Source organism: Anopheles coluzzii, chromosome X (assembly GCF_943734685.1).
Source record: "Anopheles coluzzii chromosome X, AcolN3, whole genome shotgun sequence".
NCBI lineage: Eukaryota > Metazoa > Arthropoda > Insecta > Diptera > Culicidae > Anopheles > Anopheles coluzzii.
Genome location: NC_064669.1, coordinates 14,268,202 through 14,290,378, shown reverse-complemented (window position 1 = coordinate 14,290,378; position 22,177 = coordinate 14,268,202). Strand labels below are relative to the sequence as shown.

General features: G+C 47.6%; 2 protein-coding genes and 1 long non-coding RNA gene across 3 annotated transcripts; 1 reads left to right on the top strand and 2 right to left on the bottom strand.

Annotated features, from left to right (window-relative positions):
- Nucleotides 1-1,489: 1,489 nt before the first annotated feature.
- LOC120955055 (uncharacterized) lies at nt 1,490-3,201 on the bottom strand. Its single transcript, XR_005751765.2, has 2 exons — nt 3,027-3,201; nt 1,490-1,694 (listed from the first exon to the last, which is right to left on the bottom strand). It is a non-coding gene; the product is annotated as an uncharacterized LOC120955055 (long non-coding RNA).
- A 128-nt stretch (nt 3,202-3,329) lies between these two features.
- Nucleotides 3,330-14,155, top strand: LOC120955036 (synaptic vesicle glycoprotein 2C). Its single transcript, XM_040375501.2, has 7 exons — nt 3,330-3,633; nt 4,618-5,068; nt 5,163-5,520; nt 5,921-6,350; nt 8,190-8,346; nt 12,491-12,618; nt 13,395-14,155. The coding sequence occupies exons 1-7, from the start codon at nt 3,591-3,593 to the stop codon at nt 13,430-13,432; spliced, it is 1,605 nt and encodes a 534-aa protein (XP_040231435.2). The 5' UTR covers nt 3,330-3,590; the 3' UTR covers nt 13,433-14,155.
- On the bottom strand, nt 13,545-20,984 carry LOC120955043 ((Lyso)-N-acylphosphatidylethanolamine lipase-like). The gene is made up of 4 exons (XM_040375513.2): nt 20,741-20,984; nt 20,439-20,506; nt 19,686-20,337; nt 13,545-18,821 (listed from the first exon to the last, which is right to left on the bottom strand). The coding sequence occupies exons 1-4, from the start codon at nt 20,830-20,832 to the stop codon at nt 18,512-18,514; spliced, it is 1,122 nt and encodes a 373-aa protein (XP_040231447.1). The 5' UTR covers nt 20,833-20,984; the 3' UTR covers nt 13,545-18,511.
- Between the last annotated feature and the right edge of the window lie 1,193 nt (nt 20,985-22,177).

Sequence of the window (22,177 nt, the reverse complement as noted above, 5' to 3'; positions counted from 1 at the left end):
TCTATTAACAGTTTTTTGTTTGCACAAAAACCACTGTAGGTCTAGGCCTGCCTTTGATACTGAACTTGGGAAAAAAAGAAATTGATATGTAAACAAAACAATAACTCACTGTAAGATTAGAGATTCAGTACATGATTAACTTTTACGAGTGGGCCAACAAGGGTACTATCTTAGATAATCTTGAAGAAATAGTGATTCATTGCTATGCAATCTACTTAGCAGGCATAGCGTTCACAATTCGCCACTTGAACCGACGTATGCTATCCAACTTCGGAGCTAACGTCTTGGTCTGTTTAATCAATGCCCGTAGTAACTACGAGCTAGATGAAAACGCCAGCGATACAAACCACCTCCGTTGCAAATCCGCAGCAGCTAAGCCCGCCAGGAGTTGGAGCGCGCACCCGTTACCCCGTTCCGGAATGTGCCGTCTGTGCTGTGACTGTTTTGATTTACTACCCATTTATAGATAACAGTACCACAACTCGCCATTCCCGATGCTGCCGCTGGGGTCCTTCGCTGGAGCCTGTGCACTTCTTGCCATTTCCAAATGACAATTGTCGCACAGACGCGGGTACGTTCCGTTCGAAACCGCAGCTACCGCTGGTGAAACGCAGCTCCCACACCGAGCGAAAATTGCCCCCGGGTGCTGGCATGCCTGGCATTAAAATAGAATGAGTCGTCAAGATTGGGCCAACAAAACAAATAGAACCATAGAGTTGCGCGGTGTTTGCTTGTTTTTGCGTTTGGCCGCCCCACTCGAAGGTACGTTCGCGGTGTAAGTGACCTCCAACCGTAGTTCTTTCCTATTTCCTCCCTCTCCCCGTTTGGGAAGGTAGTGTTTTTGTTTTCGAGGTATTGTGTTGTTACATTCTTTGTTGTTCTTTCGACGATTTCTGTGTTTCTTTATTTATCTGAAACTCGCAAAGTGTCGCATTTTGGCCAAACCGCTGTTTGCCGATTACGCGAGCATGGGGTGTGGAGGACCCTAATGGTTTCAATGAAAATGTTAGACAAACGTAGTTTAACACCCTTACTCATATTTGTACGTCGCACAAATGTAATTTCGATTAAATTTACAATATTATTTGCTCATTGATGTACTGGAGTTCCTCGACATAGGACTGTATTTAGGAGCGAAGCTAAGCCCCCAGACCTAAGTGTGAGTCGAAAAAGTCAATCTTTAGACTATACATTGCTTTTAAAGACCCTATTACATTAAAGGAATAGTTCCGGATTTTTTTCTGTCGTTGATTTCATTTGACATAAAAATCGGAATTACGAATACTTTCTATTTCAAATATTATATTTTGGCGAAGGACAGTAGACAGTGGAATTTTCGTTCTTGACAGAATCTACATTCAAAACCAATTCATTTTTCCTTGCAAGGCAAAAGCTGTGAAAAGCCGATTGACGTACCAATTCCATTCGCAATTCCCCAATGTGAGGCCCAAGGGCCTTAACAGTAGTTAAAGAGTAAAAAACAAGAATGTCGTGTATTTAAATCAAATAAATATTCGATAATATAGTAATTTTATTGCATAAAAAGTATACAAATATTCAAGTTCGGTGTTTAGAGAGCCGTCATAAATGTGTATTTAAATCTTTTATTTTCATCAAAAAGGCAACTGCAAACTGCCGAAAATCTCGGAAAAGCGATTCACCATGACTGGAGTGGATCGTATGTATAGGATTTTCTGTAAAAAATGGGAAAAAACGTTTAGTGTCATTTGAAATGGTGTATGAATCCTTAAAAAAGCCTAGCGGCTTATGCATTACTATAAAGAGCTACGAGCTACGAAACTTATTCGTCAATCTTCAGGCATTCCAACAAAAAAAAGTTAACATAAAACCATAATTTAACATCATTCACAACGCCCACATCCTAAGCAACAGTTGTCTGTCAAAGTTTTGTGGGAACACCCTCGAAATAAATTCCAAAATATACGTCACATAACTAAGAACTGTGATAAGATTACAGTCTTTTCCCGAGTCATGCGACACTCGAGTTCTCGAGAGCATCTTTTTAGTTGTGACAGTTCATACGTTAAATCGGTAAAAAATTCTCCAAGAATTGTCAAATGCAAATTAAATTGCAATTTTGCAAAATATTTGAAATCACTTAATACACAGAAATAACTGTTTTTTTCTACACGAATTGTAAGGAATAAGTAATAATGTTCATACAAGTTTTATAATAAATCATTAAAAAAACTATTTATCAACCGTAGTCTGACTGAAAAACAAGATTTTCTACACGCGATAATGTCCCTAGAACGCATTATTCGCGTAAATCTGGGAAATACTGTATTTCGAGTACACTGAGCAGATGTAACTTCTGTAAGTAGTAGTTCAGGAATAAGAACTATCCCCGAAGAGCGAATGAACTGCTTCTGAGAATTGGAATTCGCACAGCGCGTGTCCATAGTGCCCCGCACTTTCCGTACGCGCAACAGACTCTGGCACGCAACTCTCACACAGCGCGAAATGTGCATCGACCAGAGCATCCGCTGCAGGGCCAACTCTCGTAGATTTTGCCACAGCTCCAAAGGCAGCATTTTGATAGCGACCAATTTCACTCGAGCCCGAACTGTTGCAGCGACCCTTTCGCAAATAGGCTGCAACCGCGCGGAAGAAAAAAAAATGCAACGGAAACAATAATTCTGAACGCCTTCGCGCCCTATCGAGCGCGGGCTGGGGAAAGGGAAAAAGTGGGCCACAGCACGCAGTTTCCGGCAAGCGTTACGCGATCGTTGCCCTATTAATGAGGCTGACCGATGCGATCGATCACTTGATAAGAGATCGGAAGGGTGGCCCCTCGATGGTGCGGATGGTAGAAGATCACTGGCACAGCAGCAGTGTGCTAGTGGCACTTTCGCCCGCCTACGCCTTTCTATCCGCACAATCCCATCCCCACACGAAGAAACTTCTCGTTAGAACAGGCTGCCCTAGAACCGTACACACATACACACACACACGCACAGTAAACGCCAGAAAACGGAGGCACCAAATCAAAAATAGGAACGAACCGAGAAATAGATCACATTATTCCTCGGCCAGCACCCAAATGGCAACCCGGTTTGTTTGCTACGGCTTTTAAAATATATTAAATTATTTGCGCGGCCCGTTATCAATATGTTTTGAAACGGACGTCCCGCTTGCGACCGCTTGCCTGCACGGTCCGGTACGCACTGTGCCTGTCTGGCTGTCTGTTTACCTCCCACCGTTGGTGCGGTGCGGTCGCGCCGCCTGCCAAGATGCCCCACACGCTGCCGTGTGTCAACAGGCCCGTGATGCGCACCCCTTCTATTGACAAGAGGTTATCGGGCCAAGGGAGAGGAAGCGGAGGGTGGAGCGCGCGCTGGGGAAGGGGGAGGAAATACCCGCGCGAGGCTTCGCTTAGAACGTACGACGCAGCGTACTACCATCCTTCTTAAACTACGGCTAACCGGGGCGCCGCTCGCCAGTACGGCACGGGACGTTGGCACGGCACGATTGGCCGTCGGATAGACCAAACACTTTGGTTGGTGCCGCAGTGACAAACGGTGACTGAGTGTGCAAGCAGCCGAGCTCCTGGGATACCAGTGGCAACGATGCATCCTGCAGCGGACGACCAGCGTCGAGCCGAGGACAGTGGTAGGCCGTTTTGGGTGGCGGGCACCTTGAGGAAGCGCGAGGATCAGTGGGTTTAGTTTGTGCGAATTCTTCCCCATTTCGTTCGAGTAGCTTGCGGCGGATTAACCTTAGCTTAGCATGCGGGTAGAAGTTGTTGACAGGGGACAGGTGTGCGAATCGCAGTAAAAAACACGTGCTCAAGAACCCGGTGGCCCTACAGTGCAGTGCAGCAATCAACGGGCCATTACGGCTTTACGACTGTTTGCCGCCATCGAAAAATACGGTGGCCCAGGGTTGCCCGCGGGAGATAAGATCCGCCCAACGCAGGCGCTTATCTTTCGCGTTAGGCCACTTCAGGATTTTCAGGTAGCCGTCGCTAGGAATTGGACAAGATGTGCAAAGAGAGCGTTGCAATATCTCCGTGTCTCCGTTCTCAACACATCCGGGGATGGCAGATGGACACGGTGCTCGCAAGAAGTACAGATTTGGTTACGAGCGTCACCCGCGTTGGAGTGAGAGGACTGATCCAAAGATGCCTGAGGATGCGTTATCAGGCGGTACCGGACAGTTTACACGCGACTCTGTGTAGACAGAGCATGGGGAGTTTGTGTGAGCGATAGCCTCTATCAACGTTTGTGCAGGGTTTTCCACTAATTGCTGGTCCAACCAGGTGTCTGGAACCTGCATTTCCCATTGCTCGGCCTGAGCCAAGTATCTTGAAGGGACCACTGGCAACCCGTTGGACCTGAGCGACCCTGCTCGATTGGAAATGTCCGACCCATCAATCAAACGCCGTCAATCACCGACCGGGTTCATGTGGCTGTGTTTGCTGAGCCACCGACTGTCAATGACCTTCCGAAAAAGCGATATCTCCAGATCCCGGATCTGCAGCTCCACTTGGGAATGAGCAACCGGATGTAGTTTCGGTGGTCACTAGCAATCTCACCTCACCTTTATCTCTGCTCTGAACCTCTACCATTCTTGCTGCAACGCATGTCTTTCCAGTTGGCAACGGTGCGGCGACACACAAATCGGCCGAAATTGTCATCGACCCAGCGCAGATTGGTGCGCAGAATGGGAGCGCGACGCCCGTCCAGAGCCATACGTACTGCGAAGCCCTCGCCGTGGTCGGACAGGGCCGGTTCCACACGCTGCTCCTGTTCATTACCGGCCTCTGCCTGATGAGCGTCGTCAACGAGACGGTCAACGTGGGCTTCATCATCTCGGCCGCCGAGTGCGACCTGGAGCTTAGCTTCAGCGACAAGGGCATACTGAACGGGGCCGGCTTTATGGGCGTGGTGGTCAGCTCGTACGTGTGGGGCTTCCTGTCCGACACGTGGGGCCGCCGCCGGGTACTGCTGCTCGCGTCCTCCGGCGCACTGGTCACCTCCGTGCTGTCCACCTTCTCGCCGCACGTCTGGGTCCTGATCGGGGCCCGCTTTCTTGTCGGGATTTTGTAAGTATCCGCTCAAGCTCATGGTCCGGGAAAAGAGTGGTCCAACCACGCTTACCGTTCTGTTTCGGAATTGTGCTCCCAAATCTCAAACTAGCGTGTCCGGCAATGCGGCGACCTCGTACGCGTACCTGGCCGAGTTCCACGGCGAAGCATCCCGGGCGAAGGTGATCTCCTGGGCGGCCATGTTCATGTCGATCGGGCTGATACTGCTGCCGTCGCTCGCCTGGCTCATCATACCGCTGGACGCGCAGCTCGACCTCCGCCTGTTCGGCATGCGGTACGCGATGTGGCGCATCTATCTGCTGCTCTGCTCGCTCGATCTGCTGCTCATCATTGCGGGGCTGCTCTACCTGCCCGAGAGTGGAAAGTTTCTGCTCACCGGCGGCCACCGGGAGAAAGTGGTGCAAACGCTGGCCAAAATCTATCAGCTCAACCGGGGCAAACCGGCGCACGTAAGTAAAGGGTATTCTGTGCGATTTTGTCGCGCCGGGGTGACCGGGGCCGGAGGAAAGCCCTCGCGCGGAACCCGTCGGCCCCGAACGCGACGGCGACGATGATGATCGTGTGATGAACTCCCGCCCGATAATTGGACATGGGAAACAGTGCGGCGAAAGCGTGTAGCCCTTGTGTGTGTACACAATTTGCCAAATCCAGCTTATGGGAAGCGGGGGAGATGGGATGCGCCGGCACTTCTTCTAACGCTAATGAGTAAACCATTGTTTTAGCGCCCAACTTCCCATGTTCCGTGCGCATCTCAAACCCACCCCTCCCATTAACGATTTTCCCGGTTCATTCATTTTCTTTCCCGCTGCTTTGCTTCTCCCTTTCCACTTTACTCGCCATCACCGGCAGACCTTCCCCGTCAAGTCGATCACCCTGGACGCGATCGACAGTGCGTACGCGGACGAGATGCAGCGGCGGTCGAAGCTCGGGCTGCGCTACCTCTGGCAGCAGACGGTGCCCCTGTTCCGGGTGCCGCTGCTCTGCCACACGCTCAAGGCGTCCGTGCTGATGTTCGGCATCTTCGCCACCTCGTCCGGCCTGTTCCTGTGGGTGCCGGACATCCTCAACACGTACGTGCAGCACCAGGATATGAAGCTGTGCGACGTGATTGCGCTGATGCACGCGAATAAAACGGCGGCCCGGTCCGGCGACAGCGTCTGCCCGATCGCAATCAACGCCAACATCTTCCTGATCACGTCCGCGATGGGGGTCGTCTTTCTCGCCTGCTACATCCTGAACGGCTTCATCATCAACCGGGTCGGCAAGCGGACACTGCTCAGTAAGATATACCTTCCCTACCTCAATTGCTCAGACATCATTTGCACCGCAGGAGATATTGCGAGAAGTTGGCTGGAGATGTAGTCCTCAGTTAGTTATGGGTTTAGTTGGCAAAAATCTGAAGCCGACTTCGAATCGACTCCGTCAATTTTGGAACTGACTCTGGAAGGTAGTTCCGAGATCATTATCTGGAGTCGTTCGGAATAGTCTAAAGCCGTCCGGAATCGCCCAAAATCCGAGACGTCTGGAGTCACCCAAAGTCGTCACGAGTCGTTCGGAGTCGTCCAACGTCAGCCTTCTTTACAAAAATATTGTACCTCCAGTGGACTACGAATGGCTCCAGTCGACTAGAAACGACTCCGAACGACTCTTACCGACTCTGGACGACTCCGGTCCAATCCAAACGACTCCTACTCCGGGTGGAACTAGTGATTCCCATTTTGCCGAAGTCGGAATCGGACTAACAATAGTCGTAGTCGGATCGGAGTCGTGGGTGCGCTCCAGAGAGCAAATCACTAGTCCTCAGGACCTCTTCAAAAACATGGCTTTAATATTCCCTAGCAACAGCAGCAACTTAAATTATCCTCTTGGAAATTCAATTTTACGAGAAGATCACTTCAGAAGTTGATATGAGGACCTTGTGAGCAAATGGATCGTTTTGTTTTAATTTCCACTGTTTGAAGATTAACATCCCCAGAGGATGTAAATTCATAATAATATTTCATTTATTTTTTTTTTGAATTGCCTCCTTTAGGGCTCAATTTCTCCAGAAATTGTTCTCTGGGTATCTGCAGTAAATACCTTTTTTGTTTTTCATTTAAATAAAATTTTCCCGAAGTTGATCTTAAAAGACATCCTCAGGCTCTTGCCTACAAAATTCTTCACAACTTTTGTTGGGTAAATAACCCTCCTCGACTTTCAATTGCTCCAGAAGCTGTCCTCAGAAGTCGTCCTCAATAGTCAATATGAATAATAACCTTCCTTGTTTTGCTAAAGTTACTCTCTTAAAGCTTCAATTTCCATTTCAACACACTCTCGCACGACCTCTTCAACAATTTCCTCCCTCTTTTCTTTCCCCTTTTGCCCTATCCCGTCGTGGATTTATCCTGCGTGTACAATACCCAACGCCGTACTCGCCTTCAACAATAGAAATTGCCTTTCTCGTACACGGTACACGGTTTTCCACCGCCACAGCGGCCACCGTGCGAACGGCCATAAAATCGAACCATTTCCCCGTACCGGCGCTAAAATGGGAAGGCAAAAGCGCAGCAGGGAAAAGCGTGTGCTCGCTCAATCTCACACACAGAGCTACAGAGCTCATTTTGCGATAGTATCGGCAGATACTACCCCAGATGCCTGCCGTCGTCCCATGCCGCGAGCCGTTTCCGCGTGCCGCCCGCAGACGTTGCTACGCGCGCCTTAATTATACTGATCGAATCCACATACGGGCACATACGCGCCCCGTTTTCCCAGCTAACCCCCCCCCCCTCCACCCCTCTAGCCCAATGTCTCCCCTAGCACCTCCGTCCTGAACTCACACATATTTCATTTTCCATTTTGTATCAAAGTCGTCTTGGTCTTTACCCCATCTCGCCCCATCATTTCTCTCCCTCTCTTTTACGCATCCCACGTGCGCGCGTGTGTGTCTCGCTCTAAGGGGCTGCTGTTGATGCTGCTACATATTTTATATGTGTTTTGCTGTTGTTGTTCTTGCTTCACCACACTCGATTCGTTCACTAAACTACGCCACGCTTTTCTTTTCTTTCTTTTTTACTGGTTTTTTGTTGTTGTTGTTGTTGTGCTTCTCGCCTTTTTCTCGCCCGTTTTCCCATCCCACCAGACGGTTGGTTCGTGGTGTGCGGTATCTGCGGGCTCGCCGTGCTGTGGACTTCCGATTTCTATCTGACGCTGATACTGATCGCTGCCTTCGTCTCGTCTGGCTGCCTCGGTGGCGTCCTAAGTGCAATATCGGTCGACCTATTTCCGACTAATTACCGGTAAGCTCTTTTTTTTATTATTATTATTGCCCTCCTGCTCTTTCTCTCTGCTTCTTTCTTTCTTTCTCACACACATACATAAGCTGCACCCTTTCTTCATCCACTTGGAGCTGTTTTTTTTTTCATTATTTTCTATTGCCGCTTTTTAGATATATTGTTCGCACTTTCCTGCTGGAGGGTAGGGGAAGGTCTTCCGGTGAGCGATGAACGAGGTGTCGATTAGGTTTAGGGTAGGCTTCCGATTAGCCTCGACTCATCCATACACCTGTCTGTGTGTGTGTGTGTGTGTGTGGTTATGCGCGCGCGAGCGTGTGCCACCCTCCTACAGGAAAGCGGAGCATCGCGCAACTGGGGAGCGCACCAAGGGAAGAGTGATGGAGGGCTGTAATTTAGCAAACAACGATCAGTGTGAGGGATTTTTTTTTGTTGCACAAGTTGCAAAATTGGGTTTCCCCCCCCCCCCCCCCCCCCGCTTGGCTGTGAGCCCATTTTTGGGAAAATTTGTTCCGAACGGGAAGGTTTTCCCAGCGATGCGCAATTTTCACCAATTTCACCAGAACCAAGGTGTAGATCGAATGACTGTACAGGTGTTGATTTAAAATCGCCCGTTGTCGGTTGATCGAGAGCGTGCAAAAACGCAAATATTTAAGAGTAATTGGGTTCGACCGGTAAGCACACATTGAACGCTCCAAACTACTGTTCTATAGAACGTCCTGTAGTGATGGGAATGCAAGTAACTGCTGTGCCATTTGAGACACTTTTTAGCACTGTGGTTTACTCGTCACAGGAAAAGTCAAAATAATTTAAACCAAAAGGAAAAAGCAGATACTTCCAGAGTAACGATCAACCAGTGTGTGATTACGAGTAGTCAGCTACAATTACCTACTAACAAAGTTATTGATGAGCATATTATACTTATCAAATCGGCAAAGGCTGACAATTGCAAACCGTGAGTGTAGCGATGAATAGTAAAAACGGTTTGTGGTTTCAAGTTTATTTCAACTAAAAGATGAAACGATTTGAAGATATTGTAAAACAATAGGTGGAAATAAGACTGTTTGGTTCTGTTAAGGTTGTTTTTTGAGGGCCTTTTGTTGGTTTGCGCTAGTTCAGTACAAATGTTGTCAGTAATTTATTTTACTTTGGTTGATATACAACACAGCCATTTTGAAGCGTCATGTTTAAACTTTCATTACCCCTATCAGCCAGAAAATGGCTACCGAGAGGCTTTCGTATTTTAGCGGAAGTGTATGGTGACCACTGCTTTAGCTGGTCGAACGTGTCAAGGGTGGTTTGAACGGTTTAAAATATGCAGATTTTTGCGTTCCGGAAGCACCTTAAGATTTGATTTGATTTAGCCTTTCGGATAGAGAACTGCAGGCAGTACACGATAAAGTTCCTGCACTACACCATCAAGAACTTCCAGAGACTGAAGTATCTCAGCAGGACATCTTTTTTTTTTTTTTTTTTTGTTAACGAAGAGTGAGCATATTCCATCCCCCTCTCCGACTCACCCAACTCGGCCGGTACGCTTGTGGTGCGTATTACTTCTTGCAGAGTCGTGTGTGCGGTTGCACCCTGGGTCACGACGCATCTTCTGCGGCGATCTGGTCTGCTGATTCTGCTTATTACGGTGCTTTCCGTGGTGCGACGCGGTCCCTTTGGTCCTATCGCCCACACTTCGGGTGGGCAATGGGGGGGTCTGCATCGTTGGTCACCACTCCAAGCACGTAAGGCAGTTCTCCTGGAACAAAATTTTGACAGAGGAAACAAGAAAAAGGAGAAAGAGATAGAAGAAAGCTGAAAATAGAGTAGAGAAAAGAAAAAAGGAAGCTGGAAAGAAACGAAAAGAAAGAGATAAAAGATTAGTAACTTTTCAGCAGGACATCTCTCATCGATTAAAAGTAATGAAAAATGGTCCGAATAAAGGGGTATTGAGTCCCAAGTCAACTGCTGTTACGAGACGACGAACGCTGTTAGTTCACTTGTCAGCATACAATCCTACGGCATCTTTAAACCAAAGTATTAATAAACACTGAAATTTGAAGTGTTATCCCACCCGTTGCATAGGTTACACATTGATCATTCGAAGTACTACGTGCTTTATTCGCCGGAGCATAATCTGGCTGACCAGCACGTCTCTAATTGCGATAAAGTAAACAAAAATTGACCGTTGTCCTATCATCGATAACGTCCAAAGATTTCATCTTTTTTCACGGTGGAAATCTTACATTACCGAAACGATAAGAAAGAGTAGGAATTAGCGACGAGCTTATTTATCGTCCATTTTTTCCCACAGATACCGCTTAATGCTCCTGAGATCAGACATAATTGGAGCACATTATCAAGTATAGCTAGTTTCCCAGGGGTTCTTTATCGTAATTCTTATAAAATTCTCGCAAATAAACTTGCTTGTCAGATGGCGAACTAATTGTGACACACATTTGAAAGCTATAGCTTTTGTTAGGACCTAGAATTGAGCTTTAGATAGGTACAGGTGTGCAAGCTAAAAGAAGCAAGGACCTGGGACATTTAAATACTCATTAAAACCCAATGTCGAGTGTGTTAGGTTCGTTCGCACACTTAAACCGTTTCGGTGAGTCGGTCGGGCAGAGCGCAGTGAATGGGTGTAGAACGGTGTCTATAAACAATCGTCGCGTATCTGTTACATCACTCGTTCACACTTACAATTGTCCAAAAAGACTTGCGAGAAGCAGTGACTGCGTTTCGGATACGGAATCGCCGATTGGGTCGACCTTGCGCGTCGAGCTGATGACCGAGGCGGAATTCGAACACCGTGGTAGAAGTTGGTGAATTACGAGTGCAACCTTGCACTTAAGTCGATGAGGGCTATTGCTGAACGGTCAAACCTAACAGGCTTTGCCAGCAGATAGGTCAGACAGGTGTACGGGAAGAACCAGATCCAAACATTTGACAGTAATGGAGCTTGTTCTATTGTATTCTGTATACTAAATAGAAATTTGAGTCGATTTTTAGACATTTTTGAAATATGTTTGTTGTTAGAAGTCTGGTATGCAAAATCGATCGAGACGGGCAGCCGGCATCGCAGTAGGCGACAAATCGTCAGACCAATTTTCGGAGATGACTTTAAAACACGCTTACGAAATTCGAATGTTAGCCACAATATAATGAGTTTTGAAATAAGGAAAAATAAGGAATTCCAAAAAAGTTACAATTCGAAAGAACAGCTAGACGTTTCATGGATAAAACTTGCCAACTTGACACAGTTCTATGGAATGCTCGAAACTCGCAATTAGAGCCGGGATAGTTTAGTTGTAAAGTAGACCTGATTTCCTTAGCAATATTCAATTCGACATCGAGATATCTTGATTCCAAGAATAGAACAAGCCTGAATGTTTCAACAAAGATTACACGATGAACTTTTTGCAGAGACCAGGATCGAGATCAAATCTTTGCATGTGCCCATGAGACGTAAAACATAATGGAGTACCTTACAAATTATGGAAGAAGCATTTCTAAGCCAGCATTCAGTAGCTTATAACAAATAAACGATTTATTTCTACCCCGTTTCAACAGGCAAGTTAACATCGGCTCGGCACCGCTTCAATTCGTGTCAACTAAGCCATTTAACTTAGCTGTGTACTAGTTTTTTTTGTTCAGACCTAGTTGCCCTGCGAGATTTGTAAGTTAAGGGTCGGAGGAGGACTCCCCTATTCAATGCTTGAATTTAAAAATTAACGGTTTAACCTGCTGGAAATAATTACCTCCATTTGATCTCATTTACCCAAACACAAACACACATACACACACACACACACACACACACACACACACACACAAACCTTGACCAACCGATACTTTCTATCTTTAATTTCCCTCTTTTCCGTCTGTTTTAATGTCTTCTTCTTCTTCTTCTTTTGCTGGTTTGTTACTCACCACCTGTTCGCGGCCGGGCGTAAATCTTTAATTCATCATATCATACACCAAACAACAACGACCTGTGGGTCACTGCGGATCAATGCGCCACCCCAACCCCCTCCCATTATTGGGGCACGTGTGTTTACCTTGGACCGCCCTTGTGCCGAAAACGAACCTATACTCCTCCCTCCCCCCCCCCCCCCCACCACCCGGACCGGACAATAATAACGAACAAACCAAATAGGGCAATGGCAATGTGCCTGATTCTGATGACGGGCCGGTTCGGGGCAATGGCCGGCAGCAACATTATCGCCTATCTGCTCACGTACAACTGCAATCTGATCTTCATACTGTTCGGCGGCTCGCTGCTAGGTAGGTGGTAGGCGATACTATGATTCTCACTCTCTCTCTCTCTCTCCACGGCCAGCGTGCGCTTTCTAGGGACGAACAGGAATGCTTCCGGATCCCGACAAACGATGGTCCTAGAGGGAAAAAATTGGAAAGATTGACAACTGCAGCATGCCAACTGCAAGAGCAGCAGCAGCAGGGTCGGAAACGCTCCGGCATGTCACTCGTCACCGGTCGTCGTCACGCACCGTCACACTGCCAACGGCATCAGTCAACGCCGCTCCCTGGTCCCTGGTGGTGGTGGCGGTGGTCAGTGAAGCTGATAGCCATCACTGCGCGGTTTAGCTAGTGCCGTTACAATTTCAAATCAACTCTCATTCGCCCGGCCATAACGTTCGAGCCAACTACCAACACCAGGACAGGGCCGGCGATCCCCCCTCCACCCTTTCCTCGTTACGGACGGGCTGGCGGTGTAGCCTCCAACCAACCTCTAACAACCTGTCTTTCCTCTAGCACTGCACTGCTGCCAAACGGCCCCGAAACGACAAAGCGAGAAAAGGAGAGAAAACATCGCTCCCTCACTAGTTACTTTCTTCCCTATTCCCGTTTCGGTGCTTTTCTTTATTATTTTACTCACTTTCTACCTTCCTCACCTCTCCTCTTTTCTTTTCTTTTTTATTTTTGCTTTGCTTTCTTATGCCGCGCGCGACTGGATTATAAACTGGCTGATCATAACCTCTCGTCTTATCGCGATACTTACACCGATTCCCGAACCACCCTCCACGGCCCGCTTGCAACAGTTTGTGCTTTAATTGGAGCAACCTTAACGGAAACGTGACAGGCCAGCTATTCGAAAAATGTTTAATGGCTGCCTGCCCGAACCCCCCCTCCCCCTCCCCTTGGGACACGTGACAGGTGACTTGCAGAGCTGCCTTCCTCCTCCTTCACCAGCTGGAAAGCAGCAGCAGCAGAACCGTGGGCAAAAGTGTTGCCAGCATCAGTAAACCCCGTCTTGAAGGATCTCTACTCACACACCTGCTTCCAGCCAAAAAAATAAAAAAAAAAAACAATAAGTCACCGAGTAGAACAAAACAACGCCCGTCCCAAGTCAAGCAGAAACTCGGAGCACACTGACGAGTGTGTGATCGTCATAGATCGTCTCGAACAGGTTGAGCTGGTTCGATTTTGCGTTTCTAGTGTTTAGAGTGTATCCAAAGCGCACGCCCTGCCGGTAGTAATTAGGGAGGGATGGAGCAGTTTTCAAATGGGGTGGGAGGGAGATGGGAGAGGAATTCGTACACCCGCGCCCAACCCAGCCCAGCCTTTCGATGCAAAACACTGCACCAACAAAGTAGCAATTAGTTTAGCCCGGGTTTGTTGCGCCCACTTCAAACCGTCGTAGCTGTTTAAGACGTTTTACAAGCAGCACACTCAAAACGTATCCCCTCCTCCTTCTTACCCTCCGGTGTGCGAATGGAAGGTAGGAATGGAGGCAGCAGCATGGAGTCAATAAACGTGCCAGTATCATTATCGGTTGTGAACATGTGCCGCACCACTGTCATTGACTGTCTATTGCCAATAATTAGTCCCTCCGGTGCGGAAGGAATTTCTGTGGTTTCTGGACGGGAGGAGAACCCGTACGCCTCACCTAAACGCTCATCCGAACCGACATCCTTAAGCCCGATGTCCGAACTCGCACTCGCACTGACCCGGCGCAAACGGTTCTGCGTCACGCACGCACTCCGCAGCATAATTTTAATTATGATCGATGGTTGGGACGACCAAACCTGCCCGATTGCACACCGGTTCCAGTTTTTTTTTTTTGTTTGCGGTCCCCGGGTGTCGCATTCCAGCAGGGTGGAAAAATCAAATCTTGCACGCGTTGTCACTGCACCACTGGAGACATTAATGTGCAGCCAGCGAGAAAGTTTACATTAATTGGTTCAAATGCACAATTGCACACTCAAACACACACATACAGGCGAGATAGGCCGGGTTAACATTGAGTACACTTTCGCCCATTACAGCCAAGTGGATTCGCATTAGTAACTGATATAACTGCCCGCATGCCTTGAGCTGATTCCAGCACAGCCCGATCGATTTGTTGCCTTCAATGTATTTCAATTTTAAACTTTTCAATTTCAATTTGTTTGATTGTTAGCCTAGTCAGGTTCAACAATACCTACACCAATTATTATCTAATCTAATGCTAACTGTAAATTAGAGAATGAAGAATTCAGAAAAAAACAAAGAAGTAGTTTTCTGAGATAGTAACAAAACAGAAATAATAATCCTTATAACGAGCTCTGGAGCACACCCACTATTCCGATCCGACTCCGACTATTGTTAGTCTGGAATCGGATTCCGGATAAAATGGGAACCACTAGTTCCGCCAGAAGTTGGAGCCGTCTCGAATCGTAGTAGGAGTCGTCCGGAGTTGGAGTCATTCTTAGTTGTCCAGAGTTGATCGGAGTCAGCCGGAGTCAATTGGAGCCTGTGCAATGCGCTTGTGATCAGTCATTTCATTTTGTTGTGTTTTGTTGTCATTCACTTTGCGCGTGTTGCTATTGTTTCAACTCCGGACAACTCCGATCAACTCCGGAGGACTCCAGACGTTTCCAGACGTTTCCAGACGGCTCCAGACATTTTCAGACTGTAGAAAATACTGGGCGGACCTACCCTCCAGAGTCGGTTTAGCGAAGTCGACTCCGAATTTTTGCCAACTTTACCCTTTTACTTTCACATGAAAAATCAGTTCACCTCAAAGTACCTGTTGCGACGGACGAAGCTAGGACTATATAGCACCTATTCAGCACCGGTACTCACACACGCCACCGAGACATGGACACTGTCCAAACCTGATGAAACCCTTCTGGCCGCTTTCAAGAGGAAGATGCTCAGAAGGATACTTGGCTCCGTATGTGTATAAGGACAATGGAGGAGCCGCTATAATGACGAGCTATACGAGATGTACGGCGACCTCACTGTGTGCGTATCAAGCTCGCCAGGCTCCGGTGGGTTGGCTATGTTGTACACATGGTAACGGACGACCTACCCCGTAAATTATTTCTGGGCCGTCCATAAGAACAGAGGAGGCGTGGTAGGCCCGAATTGAGATGGCAACATGGCGTGGAGTCGTCCGCCATTAATGCCGGGATAACGGACTGGCAGACGAAGGCGCGAGACCGTGAGCGGTTTCGGACACTCCTGCGGCAGGCCAAGACCGCAAAGCGGTTGTTGCGCCGGATAAGTAAGTAAGTAAGTTACGCATCACTAACAACGAGAGCTGGTACGAACGCTAAGATTGGGGGAGCGAAGCGGGGAGAGGAAGGAAAATGGGAATTTTACGGCATGGAAGGGTAAGAGGCTTAATTAAATGCACGAATTCAAGTAAGGAAAGGGTCGTTAGATCCGAACACAGTAAGACATTAAACTGCATTCAAAGTATTTCTCACAATCAACTGACATACAGGTGCATAACATACCAGTGGTCCAAGGAGTGCCGGTGCGTCAATGCTATCATCAAGAATTTTGAAGATGAAGTGAGCATGTGCTATATTATGTCAATTTGCCAGAAAATCAAGGCCTAAAATGCAACATCGAGTGTCACAATCAGGCAGAGGGAGATTTAGACCTGTTGGTTCCCATAATTTTTTAGGCTCGTCTCACAATGTATTCATCGTATCCCATAGATTTTTGGTTCGTTTCCTTAATTTTTTGGTATCGTCCGATTGGATATCAATACAATTGAACCAAAAAAATCTGGAAACCGACCAATAAATTGTGGAAACACACCAAAAAATTATGGGAAGCAACCAAAAAATTATGGGAACCAGTCGGTTAAGTCTTAAAAAAAGTCAGTTTATGAAACCCAGAGTATTATGTAGTTCTAGCGACTATACTTTCAAGATGTTGATGAATTATAAGTTTTTCGGCGAGCAACACACCAAGGCCGCAATCAAGAGAAGTGCGATTGTGCATAATACCACCAAGATAATAATCATTCCATATAGGATTTCTATTACGACAAAAAGATAACACCTAGACTGACTAGCACACCATTGGGTAAATGAATTCAGATAATTTTGGAATACTCGTCAATCATGCAGGCTACTAATATTAAAGAAATGTTCTAAATCATCAGCGTAAAGCAATTGACCATAAGGAGGGAGAATTTCCTGAATGTCACTAATAGATAAAAGAAAATTGAGGACATCCTTGTGGGACGCCAGATGAATACAGCGAAATACGAGTCAAGGTTGTGTAGACAATTTTTCACGTCACTGAGGAAAGACTTGAGCCAAGCAACAACTTATGGAGTTTGAGCAGTAGAGGCTCATGAGGAACAGTGTCAAATGCAACTTCAAGTCAAGAATTGCCAGAATCTATGGAAGATACTACGGTGGACATAAATTGCATCATATTAGTGACGATGGACCGTTTGGGCATGAAACCGTGTTGATTGAAGCTTATCTAATTTAGAATAGAAAATAGGATGGAACACCGGACAACACATTTGAACGTTTTAGGACATGCCGGTAAACAGGTAATTCCTCTATAATTATAAACATTCGTTTTATCATCTTATCTAAATATGGGAAATAGCTAACACGATTTCCATAAAGCAGGAAAACATTTAGTTCTCAATGAATCTCAGTTCTCAGATGCAACTTTTAAGAACTGATGCAAGGATTTTTTTTAATGCATTGCTAATAGGAACAGAGCAATTCCTATTCGCGATAACGAACAGCATACATTCCGATGCTAGTACGTTGTTGGCCGTACCAGGTACGCGCAACGACAGCGAACTTACCTATCGAAGAAACCTTGACATTCCGATCGAGCGTTCCTGATAAGGTGCCTATCTCTGAGGTTGGATTAAGGTAGTATCAAACTATTGTGCTCGTGGGTAATTATCATAGTGATGGATCATACCGTTCCATCCAACACGATCGGCTCCTCACTCACGACTGTGTATGGACCGGAATTGATTTAGGGAGAACGTTTCTGTAACGTTCAGTTTTGTGCGTTAAAGCGTTTTCTCGCTTGCACAAGACACTCTTATCCAGGTCCGCTCCCGTCTTAATGAACTAAAAATTGAACCAAAAGTGTCACTAGTCATCACATTGCAATAAACAGGGAGCAGGAAAGCATTCTTAAATCAAAGAATATGTACATTTTTGTTTAATAATCTACCATATTGCCTTACATTGTGATACTGCACGGTGCAACTTTCTGGTTACCTTCTATGTGTAGTGAAGAATAAAATACAAAGAAAAAAGCTGTAACATCCCTGAGTTTTAGCGCCCGGCGGTAGTGCTCCCGGAGCTAGGCGGCATTTCCTGACATCTACCAAAAACGTTCTTCACAAGAGATTTTTCTTACACAAAATGTGAAACCATTGCCACACTTTCCCAACCGTTCGCAGTTTAACGCCATAGGTTCGATCTAACAACGTATGCGTAACCGGATGACTTGATGTCACAGAGCGTCCCGGGTAATTATGGCAATTTTATCAGCTAATGTGAAACAAACAAACAAAAAATCCCTTCTGCAATCGTTCGCCTTCCGTTTCGTCATCTATTCTAGTGCCTGCCATGCAGCAGTGTGGCCTAAGCGCAACTCACTCTAACGTCCCACTCCACCGCCGCCACCGTCGTCGCGTGCGCGCGCTATCATAGCATCATGACGCGGCATGTTTTCGAGCCCCGCCGTGTGATGTCATCCAGCACCGTAATGACGAATCATTTTTTGTTTTTTTTTTACATCCACCGCAATTCCAATCCGTCATCGGCGCATACACACACACACACATATCGCACATCGTGACGCTTATATCCCGATTTTAGTTGGTGTGATGATGGGGGGGAGGTGCGATTTTTTTTGTGCGTTCCGGAGACGGACCCCACTTTCGCTACTATTTCGCCGTGCCGTCGTCCGGCTGTACGCGGGCCGCCGCCTGGCACGCTTCGTTCACCATGCGGTTGAACGTGTCGGCATCGTCGGCGTAGATGTGGTGGCCCGAGCCCTCGATGATGCGCACGTTCACGAAGCTGTTCTCGCCGAGCTGCTTGATCGTGTCGGGCGGGCTGGTGTGCAGCAGCCAGGACTTGGAGCCGTACAGCACGGTCACCGGGACGGTGCGCTTCATCTCGCCGATCCGGTTGAGCATCGGGTTTTTGGCCCACGCAAAGTCCTGCATCATCGAGTGGAAGGCACCTTCGCCGCTGCAAATCGAGAGGGAAGGAGGGTTCAATTAGTTGCTATCAGTGCTGCAAAATTTCACTATCAATGTCATGATAAAATCTGACTGAAACTAAATCCATAGCAGCGTCACGAGCTCTACTGCGACGATCAGTGGCGAGACTCAAACAGTTGGTGCGACCATGTCGTGATTTTCATCGACAGAAAATGTCCTGACCAAGTGCCTGCGAACAAACGGCGTCCACAGGCCTGCCCACGCCCGAAGGCAGAGCTGATGGCATACGATTCTATCTTCACCATTAACATGAGAGGGACAGAGCTTATACCCCGAACGTACCCGAAAGGTATGCATGCTTTACTCATCAGGATCTAAAGGCAAGGACAAGGCAAAAGAGACACAGAAAAATTTCCTCACGGCTACACATGTCCTTTTGATGCGTTGTCTATGCGTCTCGCTCGGTATCACAGCGGCTTACGGCAGGTAAGCAGTACAAATGCTGCTACCTGATACGCACACATGTTTATCGAACACAACTATTCGGTTCGGCTCGGTAAACTTCACGAGGATGCCGGAGCAAAAGGGCGCAGACTTTTTCATGATTTTGTAGGACTTCGGCTGTTTTGGACCGTGCGTGTGGGCGCAGGCAGTGAGTCAAGCTACCACGAATATGTTCATTGTTTTCGTTGGTGAATATCTCGTGATGCTCATAACATTTTGCAGCACTGGTTGCTATTGCTTGTTTCGATAAGGCAGGAAGCAGGGTGTTGTTAATTCGTCTCGCCTTTAGTTACAGTCAGCTTTGTTACAGTGCTGCATGAGCTGCCTCCAAGCCCGTTGCACTTCATTTCATGCGAAAAAAAAACGATCAAAAGCAAGCGCTACTTACGTCGGGTTCTGCGAGTTGCACTGGTGGATGTAGTTCGAGATGTCCATCCCGTCCGTGATGACGTTGGAAAACTTCATCACAATGTCCTGCCGGAACCGGCTCACCAGCGACGGCCCGTACGGTCCCGCGAACCGTATCGGCCACAGCGGGTTCAGCATCTTCGACACCGCGAAGATCGGCCGCAGCCAGAAACGGATGCGCGCATTGTTTTCGAACTCCTTCGGCTTCTCCGGCATGCCCCACGGGTCGGCCAGTATGAGATGGCGCAGCCGGTCCGGGTAGGAGAGCGCGTAGCTCGCCGCAATGAAGCCGCCCATCGAGTGGCCGAGCAGTATCATCTCCTGCAGGTTCATCTCCCGGCGCCACTCCTCGATCGATTTCACCAGCTGCTTCTCGACCACCATCGGGTCGGTGGAGAAGCGGGGCCGCGAGCTGCGCCCGAATCCGAGCACGTCGATCGCGTACACCGGCCGCTCCCGGGCGAGCGCGTCAAGGTTCAGCACCCACAGCGCGACGCCCGCCCCGAGCCCGTGCACCAGCACGAGCGGCACGTTCGGCGACTCCGTGTTGAGCGAGAGCGTCCAGATCTTGTCCGCCTCGCCGACGCAGTGCCCCACGTCGACGAAGCTACCCCGGTACGGCGTTTTCAGATCTGGAACGTTCGAAACGGGCAAGATTTGTTGGTTTGAGTTGCATCATCTTGAACGGTGGGTCGGTGCGTGTAAGAGAAAGAGCATTTCTGTTGCTACTTACAGGAAAGAATGCGCTTTTCTAGCGCGCGTAACATGTCGAAGGATGTGCCCGTCCACCAGTTGAACCAGCTAAAAAAGCGGATGGAAAACGGCGATGGAAAAACCCACGCCAACAAAAGAAAAAACACGGTTAGCACGAAATTGTAGCCACTCCGTTCGGGCGGCCGTGCCGCGTCGGGTACGTAAATAAATCGCGCGCCTCCCAAAAACTAAAGGAAAAGCACCCCGCTTTTCCGGCTGACGTACCGGAGCGGGGGAAATCCCCCGGGTGTCAAGGGAAAGGGAAAAAGAGGCAAAACTTACCCTTTATCCTTCGCACACAGGGACGATTCGCTGCCGCTGCTGGCCTGGTCGAATGCTGCCGTCGGTGCTGTCGCTGTCGCTTCCGCTGCCATCGCTGCGCGTTCGAGTCACTTCCAACCGCCACACGGCTTACGAATATTATGAAATTCGTTGTGTCGCATGTTTGATTGTCGCGGTTCCTCCCACCAGCGACCTCCAACTCCCGCTCTATCCCCCTCTCGCTTCATCCTTGCTTTCTGATCATATTTTGCAAAAATTACATGCGACGCAGTAACCCGGGTGTTTACATTACAGCGCCGACCTTTGCCAGGTTTATACCGCCCGGTTCAGGTCTGCTCCATTGTGTACGGAACACACGCGCGGCCGCAATTACATCGACAGTCGAGAGCGGTTGTTGTTTGCGTTTGTGTACTTGAAAGAAAATTGCTCAAAATACTTTTTTTTGTTCCGTTAGCTTACACAAAACAAGTGAAACCAACCTGAATCCGTTTAAAGCCCTGAAAATAAAACAAAAAATGCTCAACAGGTCCAATTTTGAACCGTTTGAAATGATCAGGTGCGCAGCCACGATAGTGACAAAATGGTGAAGAAAATGTCAACTTTGTCAAAACTGCTTGTCAACTTCAAAACAGAGCTCGAGGTCTTATTAAACATATTACACATTCATTAAAACTTTTTATTTACAGAAAGCTACACAGGGCTTTCCAAGTCAGTCTCAAAAGTAAATATTCCCAAATGCCACAAATCCACTAAACGACCACTAAACGGGTTCTAAACGACTCAAGCTTTCAACCTAAACGGAATATAGCAAAGCTTCGTTTAGCAGATGGCAAACGACTCATGCATTCTAAAAATAGCAAAAAGCTGGTGGCGCCATCTGTTAGTGGGATGGCCATACAGCGGAGCTTTCCTCGCTTGGAGAGGTTTTTTCTTCCCTCTGTACTCTGTTGTATGGTTTCGCATTAGCCGCATTTCGACGAAACGATGTCTGCTAGCAAACTCCTTTCAAAATCACTGTTTACCACGGCAACGGAAAATCGAGTGGATTTTTTTATTTGGGAAGATACGTGGGTATCAACACCAACGACCATTACTCAAATCTCTCTTGCTTCAGTGCTGGTGGTTTACATTGGAGTTTAGTATTTAAACCATCGTATCGCCGTTCTAGTTCTAGCGATGCATAACTTCAATGCGAAACCATACAACAGTACAGAGGAAATGAGAAAACTCTCCTTCAAGCGATGAAGCTCAACTGGTTGGGGTATCCCACCAACAGAGAGCGCCACCAGCTTTTTTGCTATTTTTAGAATGCATGAGTCGTTTGCCGTCTGCTAAACGTAGTCTTTCTATATTCCGTTTAGGTAGAGAACTTGAGTCGTTTAGAAGCCGTTTAGTGGTCGTTTAGTGGATTTGTGGCACTTGGGACGGAATAAAAAA

What these genes read in the sequence shown, in the direction of transcription:
- LOC120955043 (XM_040375513.2), bottom strand. Translation starts at nt 20,832, where the DNA reads ATGGCAGCGGAAGCGACAGCGACAGCACCGACGGCAGCATTCGACCAG. An exon ending in CTGTGTGCGAAGGATAAAGG is followed by an intron (nt 20,507 to 20,740) that starts GTAAGTTTTGCC and finishes CCGCTTTTTTAG; the next exon opens with CTGGTTCAACTGGTGGACGG. An exon ending in TGCAACTCGCAGAACCCGAC is followed by an intron (nt 18,822 to 19,685) that starts GTAAGTAGCGCT and finishes CTCGATTTGCAG; the next exon opens with CGGCGAAGGTGCCTTCCACT.
- LOC120955036 (XM_040375501.2), top strand. Translation starts at nt 3,591, where the DNA reads ATGCATCCTGCAGCGGACGACCAGCGTCGAGCCGAGGACAGTG. An exon ending in CGCTTTCTTGTCGGGATTTT is followed by an intron (nt 5,069 to 5,162) that starts GTAAGTATCCGC and finishes ATCTCAAACTAG; the next exon opens with CGTGTCCGGCAATGCGGCGA. An exon ending in ACCGGGGCAAACCGGCGCAC is followed by an intron (nt 5,521 to 5,920) that starts GTAAGTAAAGGG and finishes CATCACCGGCAG; the next exon opens with ACCTTCCCCGTCAAGTCGAT.